Below are 27,799 nucleotides of genomic sequence, written 5' to 3'. Positions count from 1 at the left end.
AACACCCAATATCAGAATTAAACTCAGGTTGCTGGAGTAGTTTGGTGGCAGCACTAACTACTGCCAGAATCATCCAGAAAGGTTTTGGAAAATAACTTGATCAGTTTATACAACACACACAAAATGCTGGTGGAACACAGCAGGCCAGGCAACATCTATAGGGAGAAGCTCTGTCGACGTTTCGGGCCGAGACCCTTCGTCAGGACTAACTGAAAGGAGAGATACCAATACTTTAGGTAGTGGGGGGGGAGGGGGAAATGCAAAATGATAGGAGAAGACCAGAGGGGGTGGGATGAAGCTAAGAGCTAGAAAGGTGATTGGTGAAAGTGATACAGAGCTGGAGAAGGGAATAGATCATGGGACGGGAGGCCTTGGGAGAAAGAAAGGGGGAGGGGAGAGCACCAGAGGGAGATGGAGAACAGGCAGGGTGGTGGGCAGAGAGAGAGAGAAAAAAACAAACAACTAAATATGTCAGGGATGGGGTAAGAAGGGGAGGAGGGGCATTAATGGAAATTAGAGAAGTCAATGTTCATGCCATTAGGTTGGAGGCTACCCAGCCGGTATATAAGATGTTGTTCCTTCAACCTGAGTGTGGTTTCATCTTGACAGTAGAGGAGGCCATGCTCCTTTGTTTAAAAAAGGAAGACATCTCCTTCGTCCTGGAATGAAAAGCCTCATCCTCAAGCAGATGCAGTGGAGACGGAGGCATTGTGAGAAGGGGATAGCATTTTTGCAAGAGACAGGGTGGGAAGAGGAATAGCCCAGGTAGCTGTGAGAGTCTGTAGGCTTATAGTAGATATCAGCAGATAAGCTGTCTCCAGAGGTGGAGACAGAAAGATCAAGAAAGGGGAGGGAGGTGTTGGAAATAGACCAGGTAAATTTGAGGGCAGGGTGAAAGTTGGAGGCAAAGTTGATGAAGTCAACGAGCTCAGCATGCGTACAGCAGGCAGTGCCAATGCAGTTGTTGATGTAGTGAAGGAAAAGAGGGGGACGGATACCCGTATAGAGTTGGAACATTGACTGTTCCACAAAGCAAACAAACAGGCAGGCATAACTGAGACCCACGCGGGTGCCCATGGCTACACCCTTGGTTTGGAGGAAGTGGGAGGAGCCAAAGGAGAAATTATTGAGAGTAAGAATTAATTCCATTAGACGGAGGAGAGTGGTGGTAGAGGGGAATTGGTTAGGTCTGGAATCCAAAAAGAAGCGAAGAGCTTTGAGACCATCCGGGTGGGGGATGGAGGTATATAGGGACTGGATGTCCATGGTGAAAATAAGGTGGTGGGGGGTCAGGGAACTTAAAATCATTGAAAAAATTCAAAGCGTGAGAAGTGTCAAGAACAAAGGTGGGAAGAGATTGAACAAGGTGGGGATAAGACAGTGTCAAGGTATGCAGAAATGAGTTCAGTGGGGCAGGAGCAACTGAGACAATAGGTCTACCTGGACAGGCAGATTTGTGGAACTTGGGTAGGAGGTAGAAATGGGAAGTGTGGGGTGTGGGAACTATGAGGTTGATGGCAGTGGATGGGAGATCCCCAGAGCTGATAAGGTTGGTGATGATATAGGAGACAATGGCCTGGTGCTCCTTAGTGGGGTCATGATCAAGGGGTAAATAAGAGGAGGTATCAGAGAGTTGTCGCTGTGACTCAGCCAGGCAGAGGTCAGTACGCCAGACAACAACAGCTCCCCCCTTATCAGCAGGTTTTATAGTGAGGTTGGGATTGCACTGGCGCTGCCTTCTGCACACATGCTGAGCTCGCTGACTTCATTAACTTTGCCTCCAACTTTCACCCTGCCCTCAAATTTACCTGGTCCATTTCCCACACCTCGCTCCTCTTTCTTGACCTTTCTGTCTCCATCTCTGGAGATGGCCTATCTACTGATATCTACTATAAGCTGACAGACAATTACAGCTACCTGGACTATTCCTCTCCCCACCCTGTCTCTTGCAAAAATGCTATCCCCTTCTCACAATTCCTGTCTCCGCCTCAGATGAGGTTTTTTATTCCAGGACGAAGGAGATGTCTTCCTTTTTTAAACAAAGGGGCTTCCACCATCAACTCTGCCCTCAAACGCATCTCTCCCATTTCCAGAACATCTGCTCTCACCCCATCCGCCCGCCACCCCACTCGGTATAGGGTTCCCCTTGTCCTCACCTACCACCCCACCAGCCTCCAGGCCCAACGTATAATTCTCAGTAACTTCCGCCACCTCCAACAGGATCCCACTACCAAACATATCTTTCCCTCCCCCCCCCCTTCTGCTTTCTGCAGGGATCACTCCCTACGTGACTCCCTTATCCACTCGTCCCCCCCAATCCCTTCCCACCCATCTCCCTCCTGGCACTTATCCTTGTAAGCAGAACACGTGCTACACCTGCCCTTACACTTCACGACACTTCGGCGACACTTCACCTGTGAGTCAGCTGGTGTGGTATACTGCGTCCGGTGCTCCCGGTGTGGCCTTTTATATAATGGTGAGACCCGACACAGACTGGGAGACCTTTTCGCTGAACACCTATGCTCTGTCCGTCAGAGAAAGCAGGATCTCCCAGTGGCCACACATTTTAATTCCATGTCCCATTCCCATTCTGATATGTCCATCCATGGTCTCCTCTACTACAAAGATGAAGCCACACTCAGGTTGAAGGAACAACACCTAATATACAGGCTGGGTAGCCTCCAACCTGATGACATGAACATTGACTTCTCTAACTTCCGTTAATGCCCCTCCACCCCTTCTTACCCCATCCCTGACATATTTAGTTGTTGTTTTTTTTTACTCTCTCTGTGCCCATCACCCTGTCTGTTCTCCATCTCCCTCTGGTGCTTCCCCCACTTTCTTTCTCCCAAGGCCTCCCGTCCCATGATCCTTTCCCTTCTCCAGCTCTGTATCACTTTCGCCAATCACCTTTCCAGCTCTTAGCTTCCCTCCGGTCTTCTCCTAACATTTTGTATTTCCCCCTCCTCCGACTACTTCCAAATCTCTTCGTATCTCTCCTTTCAGTTAGTCCTGACGAAGGGTCTCGGCCCGAAACGTCAACAGTGTTTCTCCTTAAAGATGCTGCCTGGCCTGCTCTGTTCCACCAGCATTTTGTGTGTTGTTTTTTTAATTTCCAGCATCTGCAGATTTCCTCGTGTTTGATCAGTTTATTTCAGATTCAAGACAAACAGAATCATGACACTGCAGAATGCAGCTTCTTCACATTTTATGATATGCTACCCAGTCATGGATCAGAAATTATACATTTGCTTCAGAGTCATAGATCAATTGGACAATCACAGTGTGGACTACAATAACTTAATCAAGGTTGAGAATTTTGTGCGTTATTAGAATTATCCAGTACTTTAGTGCTCTACTTTAGAGAGGGTTATCTGACAGCACGGTTGTACTTGATTCTATTGCATAACTTGAAGAAAAGCAAGGTCAAGAAACCTAGTGAACATTAGTTCATTGATGCCTGACACCATCCTTTGTGCAATTTTGCTACTTCATTTGTCTGCATTATGATAGGCATGTCAATCATGAACCAGTTGTAAAGGACAGTTGTAAAGATTCCAGATATCTGATGGTTTCAATTACTGATTTGATAACATTTGTATTATCAGCAACCTTCCACCACTACAAGTTTTCAGAAGCAGAGAAGATAGCTCACTTAATAGCTGCTCATATACACCTATCTGCTTGGGTGGCATGAGAGAGTAACAGTTAGCACTGCTGCCTCACAGTTCTAAGTAACCAATCTGACTCATGAGCTATATTTGTGGTTTACTGTCTCTTCCTGTGGTGGTGTGGGCTCCCACAATATACAAAAGACATGTTACCAGATATATTGAATTTTCCCTTTGAATAGCTAAGTGGCAAAGATTCAAAGTGGAGAGAAAGCTGCAGGGATACAGGGGATTAAGAGAATGGCACTCAGTGCTGGAAGCAGCTATAGACAGACGGGCCAAATGGCAGTCTCCTACATTCCTGTGTGCAGCTACCTGCCTCCTGCTATTATTTTTCCCTTTATATTCATCTTTCATTATCATACCCACACCCTTCTTGATCATGACCCAGAATTATCCTGGTCTAACAAAAACAAATGTAGATGGTGGAAATCTGAAAATAAAATTCAGAAATGCTGGATACATTCAGCAGGTGAGAAAACATCAGTGGAAAGAGAAGAAGAATTGACACTTCAGGTCTAGGACCCCTCATCAGAACTGGGAAAGAGAAAAAACTATAGCTTTAAGTTTCAGGCAGGGTGGTTAGGACAAAGTGGATAGCTCTCTTAAAATGAGGCACAGGTTATGGAGTCTATTCTACTGTTTATGGAGCTGTCAAGTTGATAATTTAATAAGGGCATTTCGAGAGAAAGTGAAATTAAATGAAGAGATATGTAAAAGCTATAAGATGTACACTCAGTGGCGACTTTATTAGATACACAGATACACCTGCTCATTAATGCAAATATCTAATCAGCCAGAATCTATCTAGTATTTAATGTGGCAGTAACTCAAATAACAATGCATTACAACAGGAGTATGCACAAGAACATCTCTGAATGCACAACACATTGAACTTTGACGTAAATGGGCTATAGCAGCAGAAGACCACGAACACATATGCAGTGGCCAATTTATTAGGTACAAGAGATAAGTGGCCTTTGAATGCAAGTCACATCTGTTGTCAAGACCTAGAATTCCTGAGATGCCCAACTGATTATGTAGTATTGTAAAACAACAAAAAATACTAAGCTAAGGTTACAAATGACCAACGTTGCAGCAGATCCAGTCAATCTTATACAGACGGAAGTTATCTGAAATCATTGGTTTCAACATTTAATTCAGAAAGCTACAACATGCCCAGACAGAAATGAGGTGTTGTTCTTCAGACTTACATTGGGCTATGTTGGATGAATGCAGGAAGCCATCATCAGAGAGGTCAGAGAGGGAAAGGTGTGGAAAATCAAACTGATAGGTAACTGTCAGCTTACCTTGTGGAATGAATGCACCTGCTCTAAAAAGTGGTTATCCTGTTTGCTTTTAGTTTCTACATTGTTAGTGGCAATATGCAATACTCGACTGGAAGAAGTACCAGTGAATCATTTCACCTGAAAGGACCGATGAGGTCTGGACACATCGTTAACTCCCTTTGCTTCTCAGCACTTTGAAGGGACTATTCCTTTTATCACTCCCTGGTTCACTTTTTCATCTCACCAATCATTCCTCTTCACATAGCACTTTCTAATGCAACTGTAGGAAATGCAGCATCTACACTTTCATCTCCACCCTCCACACCATTCAGGAACCCAAGTAGTGAAGCAGTGGTTCTCTTGCGTTACTTCTAACTCTGTGCATTGCATCTGGTTTATGTTGAGGTCTCCTCTATACTGAAGTAACCAAGCACAGACTGGTTGACTGCTGTAGGGAGCAGCTCTATTCAGTCTACAGGCAGTCCCCGGGTTATGTATGAGTTCCATTCCTGAGTCTGTCTTTAAGTCGGATTTGTACATAAGTTGGAACAAGTACATCCAGTATTATTTATTGTCAGTTAGTCAAACGTTTGTCTTAGCAGATACGTAGTACATATTTTACCTTTCTATGCATATAAAACACTAAGAAACGTATGTATCCCAATAATTAAACCACTGCATTGCTTAGTAATAATTGTAGCTTTCATCAGGGCAGGGCTTTTCACATGCTCCATTATTCTCAGTTCATCAGTTAACCTTTAAAATTGTGCCAATCGTTGACCGACTGTAGCCTAACGCTTTTCCAATGACTTATTATTTCCACTTTATTTTCAATCACGATCGCTTCCCGTCAATGGAACAGAAACACTGCAGGCAGCGGGTCCCGACCTGCGCCGGCTCTCGAGGTCCGCTGGGTCCTAAGGACCACCTGGGATTCTAAGGACCACCTAAGGATTCTCTGGGTCCGCACCGAGACAGGTTAAATGGGACAAGTGGGGGCTGTGCTGGGTTTAGGCATTTGATCCTCTACAATATTCCTGCGGGAATTTAAACTGGAGGCGGCAGTGTTTTTTTTTAACGAAGTCAAGTTGCGAGCTCGACATCAACCAGACACAGATGGTATGGGAGTCACTGGATCAACATCAACCCAGCACGGGAGTGGTCTGTCACTAAATCGAACTTGGGAACCTCCGTTCTCTAGCCCGGTGCTGATCTGACTGCGCCACCAGCCGACTGGAATGGGGGGGGGGGCGGGGGGCGGTCAGAATGAATCTTACTAAGAAAAATTTAAGCCAAATACAAAGTTAAACACTCAACACAGTGTCAACGGCAACAACTTAAAATGGCGGATGGCATTCTCCTTCCTCGGTTCATATGAACAAGTTGTCCGTAAGTCAGACGTTCGTAACTCAGGGACTGCCTGTATAATTGAATTCCACAATTTTAGCTGAGTTGTTTTTTTTGTTTATTCAATGAATAAAAAGTTCTGCTGTAATACTTGCCAAATGCAATATTAGTTCAGTTTTCTCCCTCTCTGCAGAAAATAGCTAATCTATTTGTAATTTCCATTATTATCTATTAATTTCTGCTCAGACCTTCCACGGTTTTCACCTATCCATTTGTTTGCAGTCTCTCTCTCTCTCTCTCTCTTTCTTTAAATGCCCTCGTTATTCCAGTAGTCAAACTGCCTCAACAACCTTGGACTTAATCTATTAGAAATATTTCCCTCCCATTCACCCTTCCCCAACTCTCCAAAACTTAAAACTAACCCATTTCTCATTTTCTAGTTCTGATTTAGGAACATTATATCTTTTACCCACAGATGCTGCCTGACCTGATGAGTGCTTCCAACATTTTCTTATTTCTCTGCTTTAATACTCAAATATATAAAGCTTTTCATAATGAACATATTTCTAATTAATCAATTTAAAGGGTATTTGCAAACGAAAACAATTTTAAAGGGACATTAAACTATTCAATAAAGAATTGTATTTTTATTAACCTTGTCCTAGATAGACCAAAGTAAGAGAAAGAACTTCTAAATTCCCATGAACCTGCTCGTAAGTGTTAACAATTTTTGTTATGACTTGAACCATACCAAACATTTCTTACCTGGTACATGTAAATGATGTTTGATCCAACAAATTTGGCACCGTAGAGCAGCCCATCAGTCCATCTCACCTGGACAACTTCTCCCTCTGCTGGAGGACCAAGCTCCAAGCAATTTTTGCTCTACAAAAGATGAGAAGAAAAATAACATGCTTTTGTTGAGGTAAACATGCCACTCTTAACATTGATTCACAGAATTAAAGTGAAATTTTAAAGGTAACAATGAAAGAGGCATTACTGTCTAATATTCAGAAATGATGGATTAATTATTTACCAACAACAGTTTTGATTGTTGAACATCTGCATACAATTTGTTCCTATGAAAAGATAATGACTATGCTATTACTGTAACCTATCATACTACCAGCTTTTCTCTGCCTCAGTATCACTTTCATTCAAGCCCTTAAAATATCCTCAAGCAAAGACTAAAAACACTGAGGCAAAAGATGCAATCCAACAACTGAAGTTACATAAAAGCTTCAGGTGAAGAAATGAGAAGTACAGTGTCTTACTGAATCTTTGTAAAAGGTCAGTCATCCTATTCAACTTTGCTAATGCCTTAAAAAAGGCAGAAATGCTGGCAATACTCAATAGAATTCTTGTTGGATCATCTTCACAGATATATGATTTGCTGAATATTTCCGACAATTTCTGCTATTATATTGGATTATAGTATATTTAGTATTTTGCTTTTGGCTAATGTCTAATCTGTTTCTTCATTATGAAAACTCACAACAATGACCATATCTTGCAATGCAACACAAAGTTAGCTGTCATTTGGGTCAATGCAGAGTATCACAAAATTCTTGATGACACAAAATCAAAGGTAGTATTAATGCTGCATAGTGGACGGACACGTTTATGTATCTGACTAGAATATTACAAACTATGAGCTAGTTTCAGTGGTTTCACATACTGAATCCATTTACAGGTAAATCACGCTTTATAGCAATAAGATATACAGAAATTCACTAATCACCACTCAAAAAGTTGAGATACAGAATAAAATTCACTCACAGATTTTATGCAAAACAAATAAAATAAATAAACCTGATCAGATCTCACAATTTTTGTAGATGCACCATTAGAAACATCCTATCCAGTTTGGCAACCGCTCTAGCAAGACCACAAGATATTGCAGAGTTGTGAACAGACAAGCAATTATTAAAAAACAGCTTCCACTCCATTGTCTCCATCTACATTCCTGTTGCTTCAGAAAAGCAGCCACCATAACCATGAACCCCTCACACCCTGGTATTTCTTCCTTCTTTCCCCTATCATCTGAGATAAGATTAAAAGCCTTGGAACATATACCACTAAGCTCGAGGACAGCTTCTCACACACATTTTTACAAGATCCTTGAACAGACCTTTTATACAACAAAGATGAGCTATTAATCCTTCAGCCTACCTCATTATGGCCCTTATTTTCTATATGTTTACCTTTACTTCACTTTCTCTGTACATGTATCACTATATTCTGCATTTTTCTCTTCTTTACTATTTTCATATATTTCGAAATAACCTGAATGGATGCCATCAAACAAAAATACACCAATTACTTTCCTAATTGGCTTGCTAAACCCATAAATTAAGTTTTCATGATTTGTGCACAAGGTCATCAAAATATCTCTGAAACCCAACATTTCTGTCAAAAACTCATGAATTTCAAACTTATGGTTGTAGGATGGGCAATTACTCAGGGAGAGGCTACAGATAAGAAAAAAGAAAGCAAGTTGCCTTGGCAAAGATATCACAGAAATTCTCTGGAATTCTGGGATAGGCTCAATTCCTTAAAAGGAGTCACTCATGACATCAAGATTAATCTGTGAATTTAGACCAGTTCATTCGAAGAAATGTACTTTACTGAATGATGACAAGTGGAAGTTCATTGATAAAAGCTAAGAGTATTGGTAGAGACCGTAGGTAAATACTCAGTTCAGTTATATGAAATATGCAGGTTTCATCTGATAAATACGTTTGCCAAGTGTGTATCCATCATATTCAGGCAGAAACTATTTCAGGAATTAGGAATCTCTGTTAATCCTTTGGAGGTGGAATGCCAGCAGGAAGTCATCAGTCAAGGAGTCATTTGTCTAACTTCCCTCTATGAGTTAGGCTCCTCTGAGACCACTTTCCATATCCTGTGTTTAAATGAGGCAGTTGTTTAATAAAAGGAGATCAAGCTAAAATATTTGTCAGAATAAATTCTTTAAATTGCATTCAGTACCTAATATACTGAACACAGGAAAGAAGATGAATTAGTTGGATGCCTTTAGATCACTCCAGACAACCAGTGGGAAATCTAGGCACCCCAGCAAAGTGTTCAGGTGGGCTTAAAGTTCAAAGTAAATTTATTATCAAAGTCCCTAAACTTTTATCTTGAGATTCATTTTCTTGCAAGCATTTAGAGGAAAAAGGAAATACAATAGAAATTTATGAAAAATTATACCTAAACAAAGACTGTCAAAACTAATGTGCAAAAGACAAACTGTGCAAAACTAAACTATACTGAGAACAGAGAACCTAAGTTGTAAATGGTCTTTGAAAATGAGTCCAAAGGTCGTAGAATAATCAATTCATAATAGTGATGATTGAAGTTGTCCATGCCGGTTTAGCATCTGGTTGTAGGGTAATAACTGCTCCTGAACCTGGTGGTATTAGACCTAAGGTCTCTGTACCACCTGTGCAATGATAGTAGCGAAGAGATGCCATTGCCTGGATGATGAGTGCCTGGACACTTTGTTAAAAGAAAAATGAAAGCTATGTAGGAGAGAAACATTAGAGTGATCTTGGAAGTGGTTTCAAAGGTCACCGTGTACCGAAGAGCCCGTACTGTGCTGCGCTATTTTATGTTCCATCACACACATACATACTGTGTTTTAGATTCCAACCACCACGTAGGTGAAGTTATTCCTCAGATACCCTCTAGACCACTTACTTTGCCTTAACCTATGCCTTCTAACTTTAGATACCTCTGCTTTACAGAAAATTTTCCTATCTACCCTATCTATACCTCTCACAATACCTCACCCTTGCTAGCTCAGAAATAAGAATTCTAGGATGATATAACCCAGTGTATTATGGTTGCATTTTAACATCATATTAAATTATCTTTACAGAGCAATACTATAATTATAATTTATATACAGTTGGCCCTCCTTGTCTGCGGAAGAAAGGTTCCGGGACCACCCACGGATACCAAAAAACGCAGACGCTCAAGTCCCTGAAATAAAATGGCGTAGTTTTTGCATATAACTTAATGTACATCCTTCTGTATACTTTAAGTCATCCCTAGATTACTTATAATACCTAATACAATGTAAATGCTATGTAAATAGTTGGTATACTGTATTGTTTAGGGAAAAATGACAAGAAAAAAGTCTGTACATGTTCAGTACAGATGCAACCATCGTGGATCTTTTGGGAATGCTGATGCTGGCTCGGCATCAGTCAATCCCAATTCTCCCGTGATCTTTAAGTTCTTGAGGCTGTAGCGCTTTACATAGCTAGCCAGCATCCCTTACTAGCCTCAAACTCCTTCCTCTCACTCACAACACAAGTAGCGAACGAATGAGACACAAGGCAAACAATGCTCAAAGGTGTAATATTTTTAATCATCTCTAAATTACAGTACTTATAATACCTAATATAATGGAAATGTTATGTAAATAGTTGTTACACTGTACCGTTTAGGGAATAAGGACGCTTTGGGGGAGGCTCAATAATACTAAAGTCAGGATCTGTGGAGGTTGAGGGCTGAGGACCACTTCGACAAGCGACATGCCACTTTTCAAAAGATCTAAGATTTCTACTTTCTTGGCCAGAGATAGCACTTTACGCTCCCTCTTAGCCTTTGAGGAATTGCTTTGACCACTCAATTGCTTTTCAGGAGCCATTTTTTTACAGAAACAAAGCAGTGACCGAACAAGATGCGAGGTGAACAATGCTCAAACAGTGAGTGCTGGAGAGAGAACGTCCGGGTTTTCCTGATCTGTGGTTGGTTGAATCTGTGCATGCGGAACCCATGGATAAGGAGGACCGACTGTAATATAAAAGTATAATATTACTTCACACTGACTTCATCTCATATTGGTTAAACAAATGGTGACTAACAGAGATGAAATCAGAGAATTATATGTTGTGTTTAGTATTACATCATCCAAATATAATCAAATTTTGGATCATTTCACTTGGAGAAAGGATTGAATATTTAAATACACAACTTTCTCATGTTACTGAAGCAAGATTTCCTCCCCCTTCTGTCACCTATTGATGTTTCTCTCCCCATTTGCTTTGTTAGCATTGAGAAAGCTTTCCAACTGCAACAGTGATTGGCATACAGTAATGAATTGCAAAGATATTATTTTCATAATTTCAAAATAGCTCTTCATTCTATTGAAATTGTTCTTGCTACTCTGCTAATAGTGGAATGTGCAAGTGTATGATCCAGAGAAGTTCAATTACAGCCGGGTAAAATGCTTGCATATTTTGTTGAACATTTCAGCAACTAATCTACTTTCAGAGTTGATGGTACTTTCATGATATTGGATAGAACATATGGCTATAATACTCTTAAGTGAACACAATTTGCTTGTGCAAATTAACTTACTTGCAGAAAGCAATTGGCCCAGATGGCGTTCCTAGCCATATTCTTAAATTCTGCACAGATCAGCTGATGAGTGTATTTGCAGACATTTTTAACCTTTCCCTGCTTCAATTTAAGATTCCCACCAGCTTTAAGAAGACCACTGTCATCCCTTTACCAAAGAAAAACTAGGTAATATGACAATCACTTGGTGGCTCTGTTATCCACCACTGTGAAGTTCTTTGAGAGATCGATCATTTACCACGACCCCGACCCACTGTAATTTGCCTTCTACTAAAACAGCTCCATGGCAGACATCATCTTCCTGGCCCTATATTCTTCTCTGGAGCATCTGGACAGTAAAAACACTTACATTAAAGCACTGTTTATTGACTATGGCTCCATATTCAATACTATAATTCCAAGTATATTCATCACTAAACTCCTAAACGTGGGACTCGATAATTTCCTTTGCAAAAAGACTTTCAGCTTCCTGACCAACAGATCACAATCAGTAAGGTTATGCAACAACATCTCCACCATGATTATTGTCAACACTGGTGCCCCATATGGCGGTATCCTCAGCCCCTACTCAACTGCTATCATCTGCAAACTTGAATTTGTAGATGGAGTTAGAGCAGAATCTGGTCACAAACTCATGAGTGTATTGGGATTAGAGTAGGGTCTGAGGATGCAGCCTTGCGGGGCACCCTGGTAACATGGTGTCATTTACAAAGTCTATATTGCTCTCAATAATTCAAGCGTTAGAAGATCAAAATTAGTTTCCAAATAAAATTTGCAAGTCCACTCTGTAAGTAGATTTAAATCAAAGCACTTTTGATGTTAAAGTCTTTCTCACAACATATTCTTAATTGCCATTTAAAAATTTTTGAGAATGCATTTTAATTTTTAAAAATCATTTTAGTATACTACCATACTAAAAGCAAAGGTATCAAGGTTTGCTTTCATTCATATTTCATGAGTAGAAATGACATTGGAAAATAGTTCCTTCTGCTTGGTCAAAAATATTTTTACCAACTCTTTACAGCAAATCAAAGGCCCAGGCTCCAAAAGAGAAAACTAGCTGAATGTGCAACTCAATCTAATTTCCTAACATCAATCGAAGTATTTTTTTTCTTGAACTCACATGAAATTATTTCTAAGGGTAAAAATACATTTAAAAAAAACAACCATTTCATGGTTGGTCAGAGAGTCCTGAGAAATTAATTCACTTCTGAAGATGCTGTATGCAGCTTACCTTTATGACTACACCAGCAACAATACTCATGTTATATTGTGGAGCAATGAGAGATTAGAAACATACATGGGAATTAGAATGTGGATGGCATAGCTTGATACTTTAGAGAAGACAGACTAGAATAAAATCTTGGAAAAGTCAAATCTGGAGGAAACAATAATCAGTTTGTTTGGTACAGCAAAAGGCAGAAACTTGAATTGCTGCAGATAAGTTTACCGCTTTAAAAAATGTTTTACTTTCTCAAGTTTTTTCTCCTCAGTGATGAGAGTATAATTGTTGATCTTGCGACTTTGCCTACTGATTTTATTATCAGGTTACTGATTTCATAATCAAGCAAGTAGATGTATCTAACTATATACGTAACAACTGTGTCCCAATGTACCGATACAGCTACAAAGAAGGCAAGACAGTGTCTATACTTCATTAGGAGTCTGTACAGATTTGGCATGTCAACAAAGACACTCAAAAATATCTATAAAGGTACTGTGGAGACCATTCTGTCAAGCTGTATCACAGTCTGGTGGTATGGGAGGGGGGAGCTACTGCACAGAACCAAGAGGAGCTGCAGAGAGTTGTAAATTTAGTTGGCTCCATCTTGGGTACTAGTCTACAAAGTACCCAGGACATCTCCAAGAAGCTGTGTCTCAAATAGGCAGCATCCATTATTAAAAATGACCAGCACGTAAGGCTTACCCTTTTCTCACTGTTACCATCAGGTAGGAGGTACAGAAGCTTGAAGGCACACATTCAGTGATTCAGGAACAGCTTCTTCTCCTCTGCCATCCAATTGCTAAATGGGCACTGATCCCGTGAACACTGCATCAATTTTTAATATATTTCTGTTTTTGCACAATTTTTAATCTATTCATTATATGTATACTGTAATTTTTATATTTATTATTATTCTTTTCTTTCTATATTATGTATTGCATTGAACAGCTGCTGCTAAGTTAACAAATTTGACAACAAATGCTGGTGATAATAAACCTGAGTCCTGACGAAGGGTCTCAGCCCAAAACGATGACTATACTTCTTCCTATAGATGCTGCCTGGCCTGCTGTGTGCCACCAGCTTTTTGTGTGTGTTGCTTGAATTTCCAGCATCAGCAGACTTCCTTGTGTTTCTGATTCTGATCATTTAAGGCAATGTCTGCAAAATCTTGGATCAAACAGCTATCTTAAGGATTTTAGCCTTTTTTGTTTACACAAGAAAAAACAAAAATAATTAAAATAGAGAATTGTTTAGGTATTTTAACCTATGAGTTATTTTTATTCCAGCTTCAATTGACCTCAGAGCAGCTTCTAGCCAAAATGTTACTTGGTTTTACAGTGGAATTACCAGTGGAATCACCTATTTTATGGCCTCCGAGAAATTCAGAATCAAGTTTAATATCAACGGCAGATATCATGAAATTTGTCGTTTTGCAGTATCAGTGCATTGCAATACATAATAATAAAACTATAAGTGGAACAAAAACAGAGAAAAAATAGTGAGGAAACATACATGAGTTTGTTGTCCATTCAGAAATCTGATGGCAGAGAGGAAAAAGCTGTTCCTAAAATGTTGACTGTGTGTCTTCAGGCTCCTGTATTTACTTCTCGAAGGCAGCAATGAGAAGAGGGCACATCCTCATGATGGGAGTTCTTAACAGTGGACAATGTCCGAGACATCACCTTTTGAAGATGTCCACAATGCTGGGGAGGCTAGTGCCCATGATGGAGCTGCCTGAATTCACCACTTTCTGATCCTCTGCAGCTGTTCATCCGTACTAGATGGGGATGCAGCCAGTTAGATTGCCCTCCACAGTACATCTGTAGAAATTTGTGAGCCTTTGGTATCATAACTACTGTTAAGTGAAAAGTCTTAGACACATACTGTATATATAGGTAGAAGGCCTAAGACCTTTGCACAGTATTGTATTTGTCAACATGGAGCAGAGTTTATAAATCTAGCAGGAGCAACTGATGTTGGGAATGACAAGGGTGGAGTGCTGCGGGGAGGGGTGTTGAACAGATGGCAGAGAAGGAGTGCCAGGGTGGGAGTGCGGCATGTAAGAGCAGATACTCCCAGCCCTGAGACACCAGGCAAGGTCGTTTGATTCCAAACAATTGCTTTATTGATCATTATAAACTATCTTTCTGGTGCTTTCTATTCTGTCCCCACTTCCTTCTCCTTTTTCCAACCATGATTTCCCTCTCATTCCACAACAAAGGCCTATATCAGAATCAGGTTAATCATTCATGTCATGAAATTTGTGGGGTTTTCTTTGTGGTAGTAGTATAGTGCAATACATAAAATTGCTGCAGTATTATGCAAAAGCCTTTGACACCATTGGTATATAGGCTTTTGCATAGTCCTGTAGTCTTCTCAACTTATCAAATATAACCACTGTCATGCCTTCTTTATAACTGCATCAATATGCTGGGTCTGATCCTCAGAGATGTTGACACCCAGGAATGTGAAACTGCTCATCCTTTCCACTTCTGATTCCTTGATGAGGATTGGGGAATGTTCCCACTTGCTGAAGTTCACAATCAATTCTTTGGTCTTACTGATTTTCAGTGCAAGGTTGTTGCTGCAATACCATTCAACCAAATTATCTATTTCGTTCCTCTACACCACCTCATCACCATCTGAAATAGTTGTGCCTAGCCACACAGTCCTGAGAGTAGAGATAGTAGAGCACTGGGTTAAGCATGCATCCTTGAGGCGTGTCAGTGAGGAGGACATATTATTTTATGTTTGTAGTGACTGTTGTCTACCAATGAGGAAGTCAAGGATACAGTTGCAAAGGGCGTTACAGAGACTGAGGTTTTGGATGTTGATTAGTTGATTAGTACTGTGGGCATGATGGTATGGAATACTGAGCTGTAATTAACAAACAGCAGTCTGAGATAAGTACTGCTATTTTGGAGAGCCAATGAAATTGCATCCGCTGTAGACATAGAAACAAAGAAAATCTACAGCACAATACAAACACTTCGGTCCACAAAGTTGTACCGAACAAGTCCCTTCATTAAAAGTCTCTTAAAAGACCCTGTCGTATCCACCTCTACCACCATTGCCAGCAGTCCATTCCATGCACTCACCACTCTCTGCATAAAAAACTTACCCCTAACATCTCCTCTGTACCTATTTCCAAGCACCTTAAACCTGTATCCTCTTATGGCAGCCATTTCAGCCCTGACTATCAGAGAAAAAGCCTCTGACTATCCGCACGATCAATGACTCTCATCATCTTATACACCTCTATCAGGTCACCTCTCATCCTCCGTTGCTCCAAGGAGAAAAGGCCAAGTTCACTCAACCTGTTATATGGCATGCCGCTCCCCAATCCAGGCAACATCCTTGTAAATCTCCTCTGCACCCTTTCTATAATTTCCACATCCTTCCTGTAGTGAGGAAACCAGAACTGAGCCCAGTACTCCAAGCGGGGTCTGACCAGGGTCCTATATAGCTGCAACATTACCTCTCAGCTCCTAAATTCAATTCCATGATTGATGAAGGCCGATACACCGTTTCCATTCTTAACCACAGAGTCAACCTGCGCAGCTGCCTTGAGCATCCTATGGACTTGGACCCCAAGATCCTGCTAATCTTCCACACTGCCAAGAGTCTTACCATTAATACTATATTCTGCCATCATATTTGACCTACCAAAGAGAACCACTTCACACTTACCTGGGTTGAACTCCATCTGCCACTTCTTGGCCCAGTTTTGCATCCTATCGATGTCCTGCTGTAACCTCTGACAGCCCTCCATACTATCAACACCCCCCACATTTGTGTCATCAGCAAACTTAGTAACCCATCCCTCCACTTCCTCGTCCAAGTCATTTATAAAAATCACAAAGAGTAAGGGTCCCAGAACAGAATCCTGAGGTACACCATTGGTCACCGACCTCCAAGCAGAATATGACCCGTCTACAACGGCTCTTTGCCTTCTGTGGGTAAGCCAGTTCTGGATCTATAAAGCAATATCCCCTTGGATCCCATGCCTCCTTACTTTTTCAATAAGCCTTGCATGGGGTACCTTATCAAATGCCTTACTGAAATCCATATACACTACATCTACTGCTCTTCCTTCATCAATGTGTTTAGTCACATCCTCAAAAAATTCAATCAGGCTCATAAGGCACGACCTGCCCTTGACAAATCCATGCTGACTATTCCTAATCATATTATACTTCTTCAAATGATCATAATTCCTGCCGCTCAAGATCTTCTACATCAACTTACGAACCACTGAAGTAAGACTCATTGGTCTGTAATTTCCTGGGCTATCTCTACTCTCTTTCTTGAATAAGGGAACAACATCTACAGCCCTCCGATCCTCCGGAACCTCACCCATCTGCATTGATGATGCAAAGACCATTGCCAGAGGCTCAGCAGTCTCCTCCCTTGCCTCCCACAGCAGCCTGGGGTACATCTCATCTGGTCTCAGCGACTTATCCAAATTGATGCGTTCCAAAAGCTCCAGCACATCCTCTTTCCTAATGTTCAAGCTTTTCAGTCCACTGCAAGTCATCCCTACAATCACTAAGATCCTTTTCCATAGTGAACACTGAAGTAAAGTATTCATTAAGTATCCTTGCTATTTCCTCCGGTTCCATACACACTTTCCCACTGTCATACTTGATAAGTCCTATTCTTTCACGTCTTATCCTCTTGCTCTTCACATATTTGTAGAATGCCTTGGGGTTTTCCTTAGTCCTGCCCGCCAAGGCTTTCTCATGCCCCTTCTAGCTCTCCTGAGTTATTTCTTAAGCTCCTTCCTGTTAGCCTTATAATCCTCTAGATCAAGTCAAGTTACCTTTTATTGTCATTTTGACCATAACTGCTGGTACACAACACAGTAGAAATGAGACATTTTTCAGGACCATGGTGCTACATGAAATAGTACAAAAACTACACTGAACTACTTAAAAACAACACAGAAAAAAAAACTACACTAGACTACAGACCTACCCAAGACTGCATAAAGTTCACAAAACTGTGCAGGCATTACAATAAATAATAAACAAGACAATAGGCACAGTAGAGGGCAATAAGTTGGTGTCAGTCCAGGATCTGGGTATTGAGGAGTCTGATGGCTTGGGGGAAGAAACTGTTACATACTCTGGTCGTGAGAGCCCGAATGCTTCAGTGCCTTTTCCCAGGTGGCAGGAGGGATAAGAGTTTGTATGAGGGGAGTGTGGGGTCCTTCATAATGCTGTTTGCTTTGTGGATGCAGCATGTAGTGTAAATGTCTGTAATGGCGGGAAGAGAGACCCTGATGATCTTCTCAGCTAACCTCACTATCCGCTGCAGGGTCTTGCGATCCGAGATGGTGCAATTTCCAAACCAGGCAGTGATGCAGCTGCTCAGGATGCTCTCAATACAACCCCTGTAGAATGTGATGAGGATGGGGGGGGGTGGGAGATGGACTTTCCTCAGCCTTCGCAGAATGTAAAGACACTGCTAGCCTTTTGTTGTTATGGAGCTGGTGTTGAGGGACCAGGTGAGATTCTTCACCAGGTGAACACCAAGAAATCTGGTGCTCTTAACGATCTCTACAGAGAAGCCGTCAATGTTCAGTGGAGAGTGGTCGCTTTGTGCCCTCCTGAAGTCAACAACCATATCTTTTGTTTTGTTCACATTCAGAGACAGGTTATTGGCTCTGCACCAGTCCGTTAGCTGCTGCACCGCCTCTCTGTATGCTGACTCATCGTTCTTGCTGATGAGACCCACCAAGGTCATGTCATTGGTGAACTTGATGATGTTGTTCGAGCTGTGTGTTGCAGTACAGTCGTGGTCAGCAGAGTGAATAGCAAGTGGTCTAAGCACATGGCCCTGGGGAGCCCCCGTGCTCAGTGTAATGGTGTTGGAGATGCTGCCTCCGATCCGGACTGACTGAAGTCTCTAACATTACCTACTCTCTGAACCTTTTATAAGCTTTTCTTTTCTTCTTGATTAGATTTACTACAGCCTTTGTACACCACAGTTCCCGTCTCATTGGAACGTACCTATGCAGAACTCTTCACGAATATCCCCGAACATTTGCCACATTTCTTCCATAGCTTTCCCTGAGAACATCTGTTCCCAATTTAAGCTTCCAAGTTCCAGCCTAATAGCCCCATAATTCCCCTTACTCCAATTAAATGCTCTTCTAACTTGTCTGTCCCTATCTCTCTCCAATGTTATTATAAAGGAGATAGAATTATGATCACTATCTACAAAATGCTCTCCCACGGAGAGATCTGACACCAGACCAGGTTCATTTCCCGATACCAAATCAAGTACGGCCTCTCCTCTTGTAGGCTTATCTACATATTGTGTCAAGAAATCTTCCTGAATACACCTAACAAACTCCACCCCATCTAAACCCCTTGCTCTGGGGAGATGCCAATTGATATTTGGGAAATTAAAATCTCCCACCATGACAACTCTGTTATTATTACACCTTTCCAGGATCTGTTTCCCTATCTGTTCCTCGATATCCCTGTTACTATTGGGCGGCCTATAAAAAACACCCAGTAGAGTTATTTACTTCCTGTTCCTAACCTCCACCTACAGAGACTCCGGAGACAATCCCTCCATGACTTCCACCTTTTCTGCAGCCATGACACTATCTCTGATCAACAGTGCTACGCCCCCCACCTCTTTTGTCTCCTTCCCTGTCCTTTCTGAAACATCTAAAACCCGGCACCTGAAGTAACCATTCCTTTCCCTAAGCCATCCAAGTCTCTGTAATGGCCATCACATCATAGCTCATCCACTTTGTTCACAATACTCCTTGCATTAAAATAGACACATCTCAAACCATCAGCCTGTGCGTCTCCCTTCTCTACCACCTGCCTATCCTCCCTCACACACTGTCTCCAAGCTTTCTCTATTTGTGAGCCAACCACCTCTTCCCCAGTCTCTTCAGTTTGGTTCCCACCCCCCAACAATTCAAGTTTTCTTGAAACAATTCTCCCTAGCAGCCTTAGCAAACCTCCCCACCAGGATACTGGTCCCCCTAGAATTCAAGTGCAACCTGTCCTTTTTGTACAGGTCATATCTGCCCCAAAAGAGGTCTCAATGGTCTAGAAATCTGAATCCCGGCCTCCGCTCCAATCCCTCAGCCACGCATTTAACCTCCACTGCACTCTATTCCTATACTCACTTCTATAATTTTGAGATTACCACCTTTGCGGTCCTGCTTCTCAACTTCCTTCCTAACTCCCTGTAGTCTTTTTTCAGGACCTCTTTCCTTTTCCTACCTATGTCGTTGGTATCAATTGACACCATGACCTCTGGCTGTTCTCCCTCCCACTGCAGGATATCTTGGACGCGATCTGAAACATCCCAGACCCTGGTACCTGGGATGCAAACTACCATCCGAGTTTCTTTCCTGCGTCCAGAGAATCGCCTGTCTGGCCCCCTAAATATAGAGTCCCCTATCAATACTGCCTTCTTCTTCCATTCCCTACCCTTCTGAGCCACAGGGCCGGACTCTGCGCCAGAGGCACGACCACTGTTGCTTTCCCCAAGTAGGCTGTCCACCCCCCCAACTGTTCTCAAATAGGAGTATTTATTGTTCAGGGGGACAGGCACAGGGATACTCTCCGGTATCTGACTCTTCCCCTTCCCTCCCCTGACTGTTACCCACTTGTCCGTCTCTCGTGGCCCCAGTGTGACCACCTGCCTATAACTCCTTTCTATCACCTCCTCGTTCTCCCTGACCAAACGAAGGTCATCGAGCTGCAACTCCAGTTCCCTAACATGGTCCCTTAGGAGCTGCAGCTCAACACACCGGGTGCAGATATGGCTGTCTGGGAGGCTGGGAGACTCTAGGGCTTCCCACATCTGACACCGAGCACAGAACACCGGCCTCACACACATTCTTCCTTTCCACAATTAACACAGATAAACCTACCTCGCCTGGTCCCGTTACCGTCTAAGCCCATTGAGCCAAAGCCCTCTCACTCCACTCTCAGACCTATTGAAGCGAAAGACAAATTGTAGCAGGTCCAGGTTCTTGCTTAGGCAGAAGTTGATTCTGGCCATACCCAACCTCTCAAAGCACTTCATCATAGCAGATGTGAGTACAAATAGGTGACAGTGATTGGGGCAGCTCACACTGCTCTTCTTGGGCACTGTTATGACCACTAGTACAGCCAAGACAATATGGTTCAAGTATAAACCCTAGATGTTGTTCAGTGTTCCTTTTCCAAAATCCAGTAAGGTGAAAGAATCAAAACCTATCAAAAGAAAACTAGAAAACAAGTACTTCTGAATCTGTGCACAAAATTCATAAGGATTTAACTCAGAAGTTATCAGAAAGTTATATTCATAATGAAATGGCTAAGCAAGCTTTGGATGCTTCAGCAAATTTTGAGTAAACATCTAATACAGATCATTGTCATAGTTTAAAATGAACCTAATTTTAAAACATTTTTCAATTGGTATTCAATATTCCATGAAAACTACAATGTCCATCTAAAGTACTATAGTTCCATTTGTTCCTGTTTATTCTATATCCCACTAAACCTTTCCTATCTTGTCCCAGTTACACACCTCCCTCTGCATGAAGAGGTGCCCCTCAGACCACTTTTAAATGGGAGTTTATCTTGTAGGTGAGTTCAACCTCCCTAATATAGATTGGGACCTCTTGTGTGCTAGTTACTTAGATAGAGCAGTATTTATTAAGTGCATTTAGGACAGTTTTTAAAATCAATATATAGACAGTTCAACAACAGGACCTGGTGTTTGGAATAAGTCTGGCCAGGTGACTGACCTTTCAATGAGAGAACAATGAGGAAACTAAGCTTTAAGGTAGCAGTAAATAATGATAATTATGGACCTTGCAAGATAACACTAAATTGGAGGACAAATTACAAGAGTACTAGGTAGAAATTAAGACAAATTAATTGGGAACATTTGACATGTGAAGGGCCTTTAAAGACCAACTGAACAGAGCACCACAGATTGCTCTGATCTGGATTCTAAACACTGGCTCCTGCCCTGACTCTTCATTTATGACTCTGACCTCTAACTGTCCCTCATTCCTGTCCAAAAACAATCTCTATGAACCTAGAAAGCAGCTAAGTCTGAACCAAGATGTTGATAGACATCACAGAGTGTCATTTTGACCAGATAAAGAACATTGTGGATAAATCCTCAGGATCTAATGGAAAATACATGGGTTTAGTAAGATTTTGACAAAGTTTCTCATGGGAGGCTCATCTAAAAGATTAAGATGAATGAGATGAAAATTAGATGGGTGGGTCAGGAAGTCTGAAGATGATATGAAAACTGGTGGTGCTGTTGTGGAAAATTAGCAAAGGGTACAGTGGGTATAGGATCAGTTGGAAATATGGGTGGAGCAAACATAATGACCTTGACAAACACTTGGCTGAGGGATGATAACACCCTCAAAAACATGTAAAGGAGTATGCAACCAGATTGCTCAAAACTTCCCTGTTATTCATTATAATCATGTTAATGGCTTCAAATCCCCATTTGTATCAGATCACCATAGCCCTCAATTTCCATTCTGTATTTTCCTCCCTATATGATGACTCCCCTCCTAGTTACAACTTTTAATCCTTGTCTGGCCCAGAATGACACAGTTTCTGTGTACTTCTTATTACTAAATCACTTTCCAACCCCACTTTACAACCAGCAATTCTTCAAGTCTGCATTTTCACATGAATTAATGTAACCAAATAAAAACTAATTTTATAATCGAAGTTAAATGGAAGATTTTTACCCCTTAATTTATTAGTTAATCTCAATAGCAACAGTTGGGAAATTGTATTAATGGCAGAGAAAGAAACATTCCAACACAAAAGACTTGTCTGAAAGGCATATAACTACAACAAATCATTAATAGCTTGGTCATATTCTTACTGATATGGCGAAGGTGAAGTGAGGTGGCAAATTAAATATACATTATCAATTAAATTTGCCACACAAGAGATTCTGCAAATGCTGGAAATCTTGAGCAAAACCACAAATGCTGGAAGAGCTCAGCAGGTCAAGTAGCAACTATGGTAGATGAAGGCTTGATGAAGAGTCTTGGCTGAGATGTCAACTGTTTATTTCTCTCAATAGATGTTGCCTGACCTGCAGAGTTCCTCCAGCAATTTGTGTGCACTGTTATTCACTACAATCCTAACCTTGTTGATAATGATATGCCTTCAGATATATTTTACTTAACTCATATAGAAGCTCCTGAATGTCAGCATGGGCTGCAAAGAACTAATTTTAATATTACACTTAGTCTAAATAATTGAGAAGTAAACAAAGGACAAATATAAGCTATTGTGGCGAACCACTTTCTACGCAGGCGAACCGGCTCACAAAATGGCACACGCGTCAGCAGAGAGGCCAGCCCCAAAATGGCACTGAGCTTTCTTCTTCACCAGCAAGGGGAAAAAGCCCGTGCGTGGGTAGTGACTTTTGTAATGCACCTCTGACGTCATTTCCTCCCGGAAAGGGCGGAAACGGAACTGCGTAAAAGCTAGTGCAGCGAAGTTCGAATAAACTAGTCTGGAGTGCAACTTACAGACTGTGTGTCGTTATTTCTAGTTCTGTGTGAAGCACGTTGCTACATTGGTGACCCCAACTGTCCAAACGGGATTTGGACAAAAGATGATCGACTCTTCATCTGTTCACGCAGTTTCACTAAAACTGCCAACTTTCTGGACGCTGCAACCACTCGTGTGGTTTGACCAAGCAGAAGCCCAGTTCCAGATTTGGCAGTTATCTTCTGATTCCATGCATTAGTATTACGTGGTGAGCTCCCTTGACCAGGAGACAGGCGCCCAGGTTGAGGATTTCATACAGTCACCCCCGCAAGAAGGCAAATATGCAGCATTTATATAACCACACTATATACATTCAGAAAGGTTTGAAAATTTCCCTCCAATAAAGTCTTCATGATTGAATGCTTTTAAAGCCCAAATAAAAATAAACAATATCTGATATTCAGGCTAGCAAAACATTTTTTCATGAAAGTTGTTAAATGATATGCATTTATTTGCTGAAAACATATTTTACAGGGCTCTGAGCATTTGGAAACATAACCTCTCTTTGAATAAGCAGAACAACTGTGAGCAGAGGAAAAAGAGTCAGCAGTAACAAAACTAAAGTCCTAACAAGAACCAATAGCAGACAGTAATAAGAGAAAGTCAGGCCCCTCCCATGCCAAGATGAAAAAAATTATTGAGTGAGGCTATCTGTTCCTAAATTTCTTTCTATCACTTTGTTATTATTCACATTTCTATTTCTGTCTTCGAAGTCCAAAGCAGCCTACACTCAAAGTTGTATGAATATCATCTTTATATCAGTTCAGTTTGCATAGCATAACTAAAATGACGGATTGAGTTTATAAAGAAGAACCCTCATAGCAAAGATCTGTCTCTCCACATAAAGACCATGAAAAAGTACCTTCAGGGAACTATATTCATTGTTCTGTTTTTTTTCTCAGTCTCTGAAGAGATAGAGTTACAGAGCAGTGTAACTATAGGTCTTCAGATGATTCTGATTTTTCAGTTTGAGCATCTCCATCAGCACCAAGCCACTGTTGTTTTACTGAGTTTTACTGATGGAAACTAATTTCAATTTCTAGTACATGAACAATCTGAAGTGGTTGACATCTATGGAATTAGAATAAATATAATTAACAGGTGGCACATTAAAGTAAACTTATTATCAAAATACATATGTATATGCCACCATATACTACCTTGAGATTTGTTTTCTTTCACAATAGAACAAAGAAAAACAACAGGATCAATGAAACACTACACACGAAGACTGACAAGCAACCAATTTGTGAAAGAAGACATCAGTGCATATACAACAAATAAATAAATAAATTACCCCAAAGGTTGTGGGATCATTTCAAATTTGAGGTGACTGAAGTTATCCACTCTGGTTCAGAAGCCTGATAGTTGAGGAAGCTTAACTGTTCCTGAATTTGTTGATGTGGGACCTAAGCCTTCTGTAGCTTCTTCCAGATTCTAGCAGCAAGACGACAGCATAGCCTGGGCAGTGAGTATCCTTGATGATGGATGCTGCTTTTTAGTGACATCAGTCCTTGTAGATGTACTAAATTGTGGGGAGGGCTTTGCTTGTAATGAACTAAGCTGTATCCACCACCTTTTAGACAATAAAACCAAATGCCAAAAGACATAGGAGCAGAATTAGGCCATTTGGCCAATGGCATAGGCACCTTCATTCTATCAAAGCTGATTTATTATGCCTCTCAACCCCATTCTCCTGTCTTCTCCCAGTAGCTTTTGATGCCCTTACAAATCAAGAACCTATCAACCTCTGCCTTAAATTTACCCAATAACTTGACTTCCACAGTAAAGAATTCCACAAATCCACCACCCTGTGGCTAAAGAAATGTTTCTTCGTATCTCTGTTCTAAAGGGTTGTCTTTTTATTCTTAGGTTGTGCCCTCTGGTCCTAGACCCTGCCACTAAAAGAAATATCCTCTTCACATCCACTCTATCCATAATAGAATAATAACCTATGAAAGACTGCACCAACTTGGGTATTCAACTAGTGTGTAAAAGACAATTGTGCAAATACAAAAAAAGAAATAATAATATTAAATAAATAAACAATAAATATCAAGAACATGAGATGAAGAGTCCATTAAAGCAAGTCCATAGGCTGTGGGAACATTTCAGTGATGGGCCTGGTGAAGTTGTGTGAAATTCTCCCTAGTGGTTCAAAAGCCTGATGGCTGAGGGTAATAACTGTTCCTGAACCTGGTGGTATGTGAGCTGATGCCCCTGTACTTTCTTCCTGATGACAGCAGCAAGAAAACAGCATGACCTAGGTGGTGGGGGTCCCTGATGATGGATGCTGCTTTCCTGCAACAATGCATCCTCCAACAATGCAGCCTGACCTCCTGAGCTCCTGCAGTGTTTTGTATACTGAGTCAAATCCCTCCACTCTTTCCTGACTCAGGTTGATTATTTCATTGCAAGTAGTTGGCTATGATGTTATACTACACATGGGTTGAAGTGTTCAGGGAGGAATCAGAATCAGTATGTGAAATATACCAAAATTGATTGTGGTTTGGTGCCAGGCATAAAATACAGGACACTTACATAACAGACTACACAACAACAATCAGCAATTTACAACATAGTAATGTAAGCAGCCATGAGCAATCAACAATTAGATATAGATGTACAGATAGATACTTTATTGGCCCCAAAGGAAATTACAGTGTCACAGTAGTGTTACAAGTGCAGAGATATACAAATATTAGAAGTACGAAAGAATAAAAAATAAGTTACCTCAAACAGTCAAACATGAGGGGGTCATTACTTCCAAAGCTATAGGTTGACACATTACACAGCCTAATGTCTGAGGGTAAGAATGACTTCATATAGTGCTCTTTGGAGCAGTGCAGTTACCCTAGTCTATTACTAAAAGTGCTCCTCTGTTCAGCCAAGGTGAGGAACATTGTCCAGAATTGCCAGGATTTTCCGTAGGGTCCTTTGTTCTACCACAGCCTCCAGTGTGTCCAGTTTGACTCCTATAACAGAGCCAGCCTTTCTAATCAGTTCATTGAGCTTGTTGGCATCAACAGTGTTGATACCATTGCCCCAGCACACCACCACATAAAAGATTGTACTAGTGACTTTAGACTGGTAGAACATGTGAAGGAGAGCCCTGCTTACTCCAAAAGGCCTCAGTCTGCTCAGGAAGTAGAGGTGACTCTGGCCCTTCTTGTACACAGCCTCTGTGTTGGTGCTCCACTCAAGTCTGTCATCCAGGTGCACCCCCAGATACTTAGAGGTCCTCATCATCAATAGTAACAGGGAGCAGTACAGGCTTAGTCTTCTCAAGGTCCATCACCATCTCCTTTATCTTAATGATGTTGAACTTCAGATGATTCAGCCCACATTATTTGACAAAGTCTTCTACCAGGGCCCTGTATTTATCCTCCCATTCTCCCTTTACACAACTAACAATTGCTGAATCAGAGAATTTCTGCAGATGGCATGACTCAGTACGGTATTTAAAATCCAATGTATACAAGGTAAATCAGAAGGGAACCAATACAGTCAGTCCCCTATGGGGCCTTAGTGCGGCTTATAGTCATGACTAACACACATTTCTGAAGCCACACATACTGTGGCCTGCCAGTCAGGTATCCATTATCCAGGATTCAATGGAAGTGAAAACCTACATTGAATGGAGCTTTTGCCCCAACAATGAGGGCTGTATAGAATTGAAAGCACTTGAAAAATCAAAAACATGATCCTCACAGTTCTGCTCTGCTTATCCAAATGGGAATAGGCTCTGCTCAGCAGGTAGATGACAGCATCATTGACTCCAATGTGCTCCTGGTAGGCAAACTGGAAAGGATCAAAAACTGATCTGATCAGAACCCAGACCTGAGCCAGGACCAGCCTCTCTACGGTCTTCATGTTGTGTGAGGCTGACAGAGCGGTTACATGTGCAAACATCAATAATCAAACTTAGATAAATGTAAACATATGAACAGGCTTAACAATTATCAACAGAACAATGAGAGCAAGAAAGACCATTTAATGGATGTTGTGCAGGGGAGGTTAGGGTTTTATACTTGAATGAGTTCTGTTGAGAAGCTGGATAGCTACAGGAAAGAAGCTTCAGAGATTATGTGTGGTGATGGACTAGTAGCATCTCCCTAATAAATTTGGTGAATAGGTGACTGCTAGGGTGGATGGAGTCAGCAGTAACTTTACCAGCTCTTTTCTTTGCTCTGGTAATGAACATCAGTAGCTGATAGTCAATGATCTTCTCTGCTATGTGGACTTCTCAATGCAATCTAGACTTGGAGAGGCGGTGGGAAACCAAGCATTAGTAGAGGTGGTCAACACTCTCAATGACAGCTGAGTAAA

At 41.3% G+C, this 27,799-nt stretch overlaps 1 protein-coding gene across 3 annotated transcripts in view; it reads right to left on the bottom strand.

Annotated features, from left to right (window-relative positions):
- The window catches only part of LOC132396772 (lysine-specific demethylase 4C-like), a 379,800-nt gene that overhangs the window by 36,403 nt on the left and 315,598 nt on the right, over positions 1 to 27,799 (bottom strand). For 2 of the 3 annotated variants that reach the window (XM_059974646.1, XM_059974645.1), the window contains exon 20: positions 7,073 to 7,192. In XM_059974646.1, the coding sequence (XP_059830629.1) occupies positions 7,073 to 7,192 (120 nt within the window). The other variant, XM_059974647.1, reaches the window with a different exon arrangement.

This window comes from Hypanus sabinus, chromosome 7 (assembly GCF_030144855.1).
Source record: "Hypanus sabinus isolate sHypSab1 chromosome 7, sHypSab1.hap1, whole genome shotgun sequence".
Taxonomy (NCBI): Eukaryota; Metazoa; Chordata; class Chondrichthyes; order Myliobatiformes; family Dasyatidae; genus Hypanus; species Hypanus sabinus.
Note: the sequence above shows the minus strand (reverse complement) of the source record. Positions and strands in the feature narration are given on the sequence as shown.